The 10,837-nt window shown below is 36.4% G+C and overlaps 1 protein-coding gene across 1 annotated transcript in view; it reads left to right on the top strand.

Moving 5' to 3' along the window:
- The first annotated feature begins 624 nt into the window (after window positions 1-624).
- The window catches only part of LOC129221886 (U3 small nucleolar ribonucleoprotein protein IMP3-like), a 68,745-nt gene continuing 58,532 nt past the window's right edge, over window positions 625-10,837 (top strand). Inside the window, exons 1-2 of the mRNA XM_054856258.1 lie at window positions 625-836; window positions 7,578-7,685. Coding sequence (XP_054712233.1) covers window positions 700-836; window positions 7,578-7,685 — 245 coding nt within the window. The 5' untranslated portion in view covers window positions 625-699. The remainder of the gene's footprint in view (window positions 837-7,577; window positions 7,686-10,837) is intronic.

The following is a 10,837-nucleotide window of genomic DNA, read 5'->3' as shown; positions in this document are numbered from 1 at the left end:
GTTTAGGCGCCGCCAAATCCGCCCCCCCCCCCAGTTTTTGACCAGCGACGGCCCTATGCGCGTCCCTTGTAATATCCACCTATCATTATGATAGTCTCTTAAAATTCGCCAAATCGTTTGAATTTATTATTTGGAAACAGGAAATATTTGGGTGGGCACAGTGATCCCTCGTGACTTCTCATCGAAGCGTCCCTGTCTGAGAGTAGTATAATCTAACAGGAAATCAAAATATTTTTTTTTCGACTGATTCAAGTGCGCCTCGATGGAAGATCACTGTGACCTCCCGATTTTTTTTTTGTTCGGCACATTTTGTTGACGATTCGATTCGGCAAACTTGGAGAAACATGCATTACAAAATTTATTTTTTTTTGAACATTTTAATAATGATGCTTCACGTCTCTTCTCTTCAATGCAGATATCTGTATGTGTAATTTCACATTTATCTTTCGGTAAGATTCGGAGTTTCATTCGGCAAACTGAAAATCTATCCTTTTCCAAAAATTTTTAAGTACCGGTCGTCCCTGATCGAACGTCTGTGAGTGCAGATTATTCTGCTTGAGCGCCAATAGATGGCGATAGTGAACAAGTTCCGGTAAAGCATTGCAACTTCCGCTTTCTGCTGGCATGCGGCACCGTTTCGTGTAGTGTAGTGCTAAAATAAATATTAAAACTAAAATTGTTGTTCAATTTGATGTAAAAATGGTTCGTAAACTGAAATATCATGAACAAAAGCTTCTAAAGAAGGTTGATTTTATTTCTTGGGAAGTAGACAACAATCTGCATGAGTTAAAAATAATGAGAAAGTTTTTCGTTCAAAAACGTGAAGATTATACAAGGTAAGAATTTAATCCTTTATCTTTCTAAAATACTATTAAAAATGGTTCATATGATATCTATTTATTTCGACTTAAAGTATTTTCTGTGTACGCAGCAGAAATTTTACAAAGATCAACGTTCTTTTTACGTTGTTTACATGTGTGTATTCTTTGTTTACATGCTGTGTTGCAGCAATAGATTAATTTAGTGGCATATTCTGGAACCAGCGCTATATTTGATGGTATCGGTGCACAAGATTTTGATTCTTATTTTCGATTAACTTTCTTTCTCGATACACTTTCTTGAGATTTGTACTCGAATGCAAAAAAAAAAAAAGCTACTTTAACATAACAGCGAGTATCGTTGGTTATTAAGAAGTTCAGTGTAATTCAATGTACTCTCTCCTTAATTTAATGTTTCTCATCTATTCTAGAAATGTTTATGATAGAAACTGGATATTGCCTTTCCACTTATTGGCTCAAAATCACTTTTTCCCCCACAACATGATCGGTTTTTGAATTGACCTCAGTTGCATCCTTCTAAAGCTCTGCTGCCCAACCTAATTAAATGGGCTTTATTGAGCCTGTTGTTGCGTTTAATCTTACAAATTAAAAACTTCTGGAAACTTCCAAAACAACCAATCATCTTCATTTGGGATTAAAACTATTGATTTTGCAAATTTGATGCCAAATAATCAGAAATTGGTTTTTGAAAAACCAAGTGGAAACTTTATGCAGTGGAATTCCATTACAACGAACTTCAAGGGAGCCAGGGCCGATCCTAGAAGGTGTGCAGAGTGTGCGCCGCACAAGGGCGGCTGCAGGCCACATCATATAGTTCTTATAATCAAACAAAATTCCTCCTCAAGAATTTCTCACAAGATAACTTATAATAAGTAGAATAAATATGCTGATTTTTAAATGTTCAATTGTCAAAGTATGTGTCGAATTCCCGACAGCATAGCATAGTTTAAGAAAAATAGAATGTTAGGGAACATTGTGTTGGTTCATTGTCCATTAATATCTACTCTTAACACACATGCTTCATTTGGTTACAAAGTTTGACAGAATCGGTAATCAGGCATCGATACAGGGGAGGGGAAAGGCTCCCTTCTGAAGCATGAAAGGGTGCCGTCTAAAAGGAGCACCGAGGGGGGCCACGAATGTTTACCCCCCAAGCTTTTATAGACCTAAACAATGAACACATATTTTATTTATTTAAAAAAAAGCTATACTAATTAGTTATTCTCGCAAGCATTTCAAACAACTAACTCTGTTTAACAATCGTGGATGCATGAAGAGAAAGTGGAAAATTGCGACTCCCTTGAGAGTAACATATATGAATGATGAACTAAAATGTTGTACTTTTCCCCCTTTAGGACAATTTTTCTGATTAAAATCTTGAATGAACTGCCCAGTTCATTCAAGATTTTAATCAGATCAGGTAGGAGGACAGGACTCTTCCCCAGGAAGCAAATTTAAATGTAGCTCCAAAAGGATGCCATGATTTCGTTGGTTGAACCATCAATCTTAAGGACCCAATTAAGTCTCTGGTTTACCTCTTCCACCTTAACTTAATCAAACATAGCCTAAAAATGTTGGCTCCAAAATCCAAAACGTGTTTTCAGACGACAGCTATCATCAAACGTCATATAAAACTGCTTTGGCATTTTTCGAAATTTTTGCAGTGGAGGACCCCAAAATCCATTTGCAAACATTACTACCAAAGGCAGTCTCAATTAGCGTCATTAGAGAAGCCTCTAATTCTACCCCCTCTCACTTAACGTATTGAAAAACAAACTAAAATTGCGTTTTTCAAACATCAGTTTCAAGAACTTTTGGGGAAAGACCCCGGATCTCCCTTTTCTCCAACACAATCACTGTACCTGAAAATTTCGTTTTTAGACGGTTCCGTGGAGCCAAAGCTTCCTGCCTAAACTAGCCTGAAATTGACTTCAGTTTCAAAAATAGTTTGTGAGGGCAGACTGAACCCCCGCCCGCTTTTAGTCCCATCGTTATCAAACAATGCTTAAAATACGATTTTGGGGCATATTTCTAATGAATTCCGGAGGAGAACTGCCAGGCCTATGTAACTTTTCACGGCGCTAGGGCACATCCATCAATCGTCGAGGTGAGGTGCAAAAAAGTATGTAGTTATATTTTTCAGATATTAATGTTGAAAAGTATCTGAAAGATCCGTAGAAGCTTCCCAGTTTTGTTAACGTCATGAAAGATAATATAAAATTGCAATTTTAGAAATATCCGCTTAAGAGCTCCAAAATCCTTCCTTCCCAAAAATAGCCTATAATGAATTTCATTTCCGAAAAATATTTTGGTTTGGAATATTTTCACGTTGCCCCTATTGTTTTCAAATCTAGCCAAAAACGGTTTTTTGAGAACATAGCGCCGAGAAATTACCGGAGGATAGCCGTCAGATTCCCTACCGTCACCAAAGACGGCCTAAATTTGCGTTTTAAACATATTTCGAAATCTGTCGATGGGAGGTGATTGAATCTCCCTCCCTCTTGCAACGTCAACAAAGGTAACCCAAAATTGCAGGTTTAAAATTTCAGTTTTGAAGATTTTTCGGGAAGAACGCCGATCCTTCCTAAGCTACAGTCTTAAAAAATAGCTTCAAATTGATTTAAATTTTGAAAGAATTTTAGGAAAGAACTGCAACATTACTTTCACCTAAAGTCTCGAAAAAGTTCCTAAAATTGCGATATTTGAGGTCAATTTCGAAAATTTCTCCATGCACCTTGAATATACTTGACTCTTTTGTCCTTGCAACCAAACACAACTCAAGATTAACTAAAAATATTTTTCATACGCCAATTTCGATAATTTTCTTGGAGCAATCCTCCTCCCCTGAACCCCTGATACCTCCCGCACGCTTCCCTTTCCTCCGTCTCTTCGCTGATGTCACCGAAGAAAGACTATAAAATGCGTTTTTAACGACTAGTAAATTTTGGTATCTATTACTTTCTTCAAAAATATAAATTGTACCTAAGGAGTTTCTTACTATGAAAAATTTCTTCCTTTTTGTAAGATCATTCTTCTGTCCCCCCCCCCCTTTTTTAAATTTGAACTTGGCATAGATATTTAAAGAAAGATTTATATAGATGTTAAAGATTAGTCAAAATATGTAAATTACTCTTGAGGGGCGGCACATTAGGTCTATGCACACAGGCGGCCGACACCCTAGGATCGGCCCTGAAGGGAGCACAAATTTTTTTTGTTGTAACAAGAATTTTGTTGTAGTGGATTTCTAACAATATAACAGCAGTTGATTTGTGACTAAAAATTCATTCTATTGAAACGGGAATTTTGTTGTATTGGTAGTATTTGTAATGGTATTTCACTGCCTTAAACTCATGCAGCATATCTATTTGACCTATTTGCCTGGTATTTGGTTCTTTACAAGAATTTTACCAACATTGGGAATCGAAATATACAGTCACTTCATGCTTCTCAAATCTTCAAGCTTCAACTTTCGTGATTTCACAACATTTCTTTTTTTTTTTTTTTTCAGATATATCATTAGCCTTTTTTATCTGCTCGTCTTGATTTTTTCCTACAAATGAGCAACAAAAGATAATTCTTAAGTAGTGTAAGCTCTATTTTCTATATATGGGCAATTAATAAAACAGAGGAAAATAGACTTCTCATTTTTGAAAGAAAGATCCTTCGGACAATTTTTGGAGCAGTAAAAGAAAATGACACTTGGAGAAGTTTATATAACTTTGAAGTATACCGTAAATACCGACAACCCAACATCTTAAGAGTAATTAAAGCCAATAGAATCAGATGGCTGGGGTATGTATTTAGGCGTGCAGATCTGGACCCGGTTAAAAAGCTAACTTTTTCAAGGATTGAGGGTACAAGGAGAAGGGGAAGACCAGCAACAAGGTGGCTGGATAGTGTTGAGAAGGACCTTAAAATTTTGGGAGTGAACAGGTGGAGAAACCTGGCAACGTGTCGTACCGCCTGGAGGAAGCAGACGGAGAAAGCCTTGGCCTGCACCAGGCTGTTGTGCTGATGAAGAAGAAGAAGTGTAAACTCTTCTGAGGAGGTATAGTATTACAAGTTGAGAGGGGGCGTTGTATATCAGTGTTATTTTTGATGGATAAATACTTATTGTAAATGGTGTTCGACTACTTGCTTTTCAAACTTAGTAATACGTTTACATGAGGATGAAAGATAACTCACTAATTTGCAATTATTTCATCATCAAATAAGTAGTGCTATTTTCTTAGGTTAGTAGTAGTGTGTAAGAAGTGTATACATGTGGATAGTTTTTAACTAACTAATAACAATTGTGATATTTATTATGTCCAGTGCCGGATCTACGATTTTTCCGATGTGGGGCAAATCTTGAAACTGCTGCCCTACACATCTTCCTTCTACTTTTTAAATTGAGTTTCAATAAAAAAAACATAAAAATAGTGTGAATTTGCCCCCCCCCCCCCAGAAGTCCCCGTCAGTTGGAAGAACCCTGGCTTGCCCCCCCCCCTTGATCCCGGCGCTGATTTCGTCTAATATGCCTTATTTTGGCATTTTTTATGTGATATGTTAATACGAATGTAATGGTGACTAAAGTTTTTTGTTTCTTGTCTACAAAGCTCTAACTATGCTTAAAACCTATTTAAAAGTCCGCAAATAAGCTTTAAGTGTTCTAACAAGGAAAGTATTCAATTTATAAATAAGGAATTCTACTTCAGAGAAATTCAGATATTGCTGTTGCGTCTATATAATGAAACAACTGCGAAAAACAAGGGTTGAATTATAACTATTATTTTTATAACAATATGAGCAAGCTTTATGTTGTTCGTAAGTAGAGACGTACCGAGTACTCGGTAACTACTCGGTACTCGGCCTACTCGGCCAATTTGCCGAGTACTCGGTACTCGGCCAAATTCTAATCAGATACTCGGCCAATACCGAGTAGTTGCAAAAAATTGAATATTGTCCAAGACAGATACTAAAATTAATAAAAAAAGGAGCAATTATTATATTCTGCAATCATTTACAATTAAAATTTATAAGTCAAATTTAAATTTTGAGAATAATGAAGTTTGTAATGCTTCAATGGAATAAATCTTTATTTTCATGTTCCCAAAGTTAATAAAACTTATTTATTAAAAATTACGCAAAAAATGTTAAGTATAGAAAATATGGAATTTTTATATTAAAAATGGATTTTTGCTGCAAACAAAAATTAGTTATAAAAAATGTAAAAATAGCTTTGCTTAAAAAATAAAACAACCTTAAAAGTACAGTGCAGGAACTCTGCAGACACGTGTTTTGGCATTACAAGGAATTCCTTTTTCAATGCACAAAATGGGGGCTCGTAGATTTAAAGGCATCCGACAAAAGTCGTATTTTTTTGTTGAATGTCTTTACATTCTTTAGCTCACATGTTATGCACTGAAAAAGACGTTCCTTGTAATGGGGGGGGGGGGGGGGGGGGGGAGAAACACGTGTCTGGAGTGTTCCTGCACATTTGTTTTATCTGCTTTTAAAAATTATTTATGTTTAGCAGATTAGAACTATAATTGATTGGTATACAGTGAAACCCCTCCTAACGGACACCCCTCTTATGCGGACAATTTTTAATTCCCCAGTTCCAATGCAAATAACATTATTAAACCCCTGTCCTGCGGACACCTCTGTATTGCAGAAAAAACATTTGTCCTGTTAGTGTCCGCATTAGAGGGATTTTACTGTAATTTGTTTTAATTCCAACTTGATTAATCATACCTTTTATTTCTTGATTTTTAATTAAAAAAATTATTTTTTTGTAAAATTTTTGACACAAACAAAATTGTATATATATAATGCGTAACTAAATTTCAGCAGGAATTTAGTTTTAAAAACTATTATATGGACAAGGAGGTTTATACTACTATTCCAATAAGTTCAAAATTCATCACATGTGTGTCTGTGGTTCTTCTTAAAACATAATTGGTACTTGGAACTCGGCCGAGTAGTGAAAGGCCGAGTACTCGGTAACTCGGTACTCGGCCGAGTAATAAAAGGCCGAGTACTCGGTACTTGGCTACTCGGCCAAAGTGCTACTCGGTACGTCTCTATTCGTAAGCTAAAATAGTCTCTGAGTTGCCTTTTAAACCAACAAAAGTAAACATATGACATGGGATACATTTTTGTCAAAGATGTTCTCTTCTCTCTCTTCAAATAGAAATTGATTCTTTAAAAAGTCATAACTGTTCCCGATTTTACAATGGCTGGTGAAAGTGCTTTAAAAACGTAATGAGTGGAAGCCAAATGATTTTTTAAAAAAATCGGTTTTGCTTATATCTTAGAATTGTGAACATACATAAAAGCAGGGCTACGGAGTAGAAAAGTCGTAGTCAGACTGATTTTTGGGTGAAGGTGTCAGAATCCAGAGTCAAATGTTTAAATATCAAGAGTCTTAGTGGGTCAGTTCTCCCAAAGTCCTCAATTCTGCCAGTGCTTGCGGTTTCAGAGTCAGACTGATTTTGCTGTAAAGAAGTTGGAGGTTGGAGTCGGGAGGGGGGGGGGGGTCTAATGAAAATGTGACATCAAAAAAAAAAAAAAAACCCTTTACATAATGTACATTTAAGACCTTAACTTCCAAAATACTCTGTAGAAAGTTTAAATTTGCTATTTCAAGAACAGTATTTGAATATTCAGTTTTAAAATGCTATTCGTATTTGGTTTTATGAATTGAATAATGTTGATAGCATTTGTAAGTTTTACATTTATGACTTTCTTGTTTAGGTACAATAAGCTGTCAAGGAAAATCAGAACTTTGGCACGACAAATAAAAGAGCTTGATATGAAAGATCCTTTTCGTAAGGAAGCTGGAGATCGGTTATTGCAATTACTGTAAGTTTGAAAATATCTAGTATTTTTCTTATTGAATATCTATCTTTAAATACGCAATTGACCAAGTTTAAAATCCAGCATTCTATAGAATGCATATTACCTGGGCATTGTAAATAAATGCCCAAATCTATAGGCAGCAATGCAGACCTGTAACCAAGGGCCATTTTACAACTAAAAATGTCATCCCACATTATGGGGCATGGAGGAAAGAAATTATGCAGCCAGGACCAGCATGCCAGGAAATTAGAATTTTCATGCATGCCATAAATTTAAAATTTTTACACCACCAAATCTTGGTAAACTAGTGAAGATTGCGATGCAGTTATGTTGATAAGATTGGAGTATAGAAGTGAATCAACAGCTAGTTCCAAGTCTATCAACAAAGCAAGTTTAAAATTCTTATCCGCTAGGGAGACCCTCTTCGATAGGAATCTTCCGGATAGGAATCCCAAGATGTTCGTTCGTGATTCTGTTCCTCCTGCAGTACGCTTAGTGCAGGACTTGAAAAAGTCATAAGGATAAGTCTACGGTCAGATAGGGTAATCTAGTCCAACACCTGCCAATCACTTACGCGGTTCTGTGCTCTGTCATTACATATCGTTAGATCGATGACTTTACATCTGTTACGGGTAATAAAGGTAGGTTTGTTACCTCTGTTTGTTACCTCTGATATTTAGGTTGTTACCTAACAGGTACTCTAAAAGTTCCTGACCTCTCTTGTTGCAATCACTGCTTTCCCACACAATGTGGTGAGCGTTAACGTCGCAGCCAATAATGAACTTGTCAGCCTGGCATGCACACAGAATTTTACAAAATTCCTGGCTGAGGTCGCTAAAGGAATGTCATCCTCATTGGATAAATAAGCTGACATGAAAGCCGAAGCACCATCTTTATTAAATACTCGGATGGCGACGTTGTCACCGTCAAGAAACTTTGGTAGGCAGAGAGCATTCAGGCGCTTGTTAACAACTACGCAGGCTCTTGATCTACTACAAGTTAAATCATAGAAGAGATTTCCACAGCTACCCAGACCAAGGATTTTCCCATGGTTAACCCAGGATTCCTGTACTTGGGCAGTATCAATACTTCCTTCAGCCAAGTCTTTACTGAGAAGAGCAGTAGCAGACTGGCAATGATGAAGGTTAAGCTGCGCAACAATGATGCCAGGCACTGCCATTGCAGAGAGCGGGGACCTGCAAAGAGGTAGCTTCTTTGCTTGGATAAGTATCCTGTAAGAGGGTCTCATCCATTACTGTGACTTCGGAATCTGCATCTGAAATGTCAAGATTTTCCAAAAAGTTCGAAATCGAATTGGTAGTGGATCTAGGAGAAATTAGAAACATTATCTTTGCTCTCAATACTTACAATAGGAGTGGATCCAGATGGTGTCCCAACCACCGAAGTTTGCACCCCTTTCATCACTGCAGGATCTGGAACATTGCCCCCAGCAGGAGTTTCAACAGCCTCCACATTATCCTTGGGGCTCCAATGAAACATCAGAGTCCTTGGATAAGGCAGTTTCTACACCAGGAGAATTTTGTGTGTTGGGATTGTGCCGGATCTTATACAGACTCTTGCCAAAACCCCAACAAACAATTCCAGGTTGGACTTCTTAATGAACTCGGCTGAAATCCACCTCAAAGATCCACCTGACATAGTAGTCGTCTTTGACAACCGTTTTATCTCTTGTCCTCCAGCTGCTTATATTGAGACCGGGATTTAGACGAGCAAGTCGTTGGAGGACTTTGTCTTGTTCTAAGGTGTAGATGTCCCTTGACTTAAAGACAATCTTCACCAGTTTTACAAGATCTTTAAAGGGCGGCACTGCAAGTTCAGAGTCACCCGCATTGCGCCCATTGAACTGCGGCTATACCCAATCTGCAGCAAAGTCATTGGTGAACTGGATAACCATGGCTACCACACTTCCGTCCAAGGGACGGAATTCCGTCTTTTCAAAAATTTCGGCCATCGGATTTTTTTTCCATGTTCAAAATGATTTTTATAGATGAAACATATCTTTACTTTTGAATCTCTCTCTCCAAAAAGGTCTTATTCTTCTGAGGACAAAAAACTGGCCTATCTGCTAAAGTTAAAAAGATAAGCTGTTTTTTTTTTTCAAAGAATAACTAAATAAGTTACTCAATCTGTTGATTTCAACCATTCTTATCTTAATCTGGAAAATTTTGTTAAAGTTTTTATCACAATGCATCTTATAGTCAAGAATCTCAAACCTGAATTTTTTTTAATTACTATTTTTTTTGTATGAAATATGAATTATTTATGTAACATGAACTATACAATCTGAAGCTTTTTTTCTGCAGTAGCAAATAGTAAGTTTTTTTATAGTATTTTATTATTAGGTTCTTTTTCTACTTTTACCTCCTAAAAATCTTGGACAATGATATGTTATTTTTTATTTAGGTTTTAATTTTTACTTAATCTTACAATTTGGTTTTACTACATAGTTACAACATCAAAAATTAGCATTATATATGTCTAAAATATCAAACTAAGTGCTAACATAATGGTGTAGCAAAATGGAGCCACGCGTTTTTCAGTCCTGGCCAATTTTTAGAGTGGCACCCATGTGGATAACCATCGCACCATTTGAAAGACTGACAGCTGCAAATTGAGGTACATTGTCGTTGGGGGGGGGATGTCATCAATGGATAGCATCAATGTCCCTTTGGATACCAGTGGCATCATCCGTGGAAAGTTGATCCCCCGGGTAACCTTTTTTTGGTGATGGCCAACTTAATGGCAGTAATCATGGCTATCTATTATAGATAAAAATATAAAAGTAAAATTAAAATCACGCATTCTTAAACATGGAAAGTATTTTGCAGTATCTACAACTGAATCATAAGTCTGATGTACACTATACAGCTTTAAAAATCAAAAGATCATCACATATTTTGTTTAAAGATTAAATAAAAAAAAGGTTTCAAATCATATAAATTATTTCACTAATGTATCAGCTACACCAATTATAGAAACAGGACGAGTAGGTTTTAAGAAAATCATTATGTTTTCCATTGTAGACATTATTTCTCCTGGTTTAATGCATTTAAGAATGAAATTTTTTGATCAAAGAAAAAAAAATCATTTTAATTCAAAGCCTCATTACAAAGTTAAATGAAAATACTCTTTGG

This window comes from Uloborus diversus, chromosome 5 (assembly GCF_026930045.1).
Source record: "Uloborus diversus isolate 005 chromosome 5, Udiv.v.3.1, whole genome shotgun sequence".
NCBI classification, from domain to species: domain Eukaryota; kingdom Metazoa; phylum Arthropoda; class Arachnida; order Araneae; family Uloboridae; genus Uloborus; species Uloborus diversus.
The sequence above is the reverse complement of the archived record's forward strand: the minus strand, read 5'-3'. Positions and strand labels throughout refer to the sequence as shown.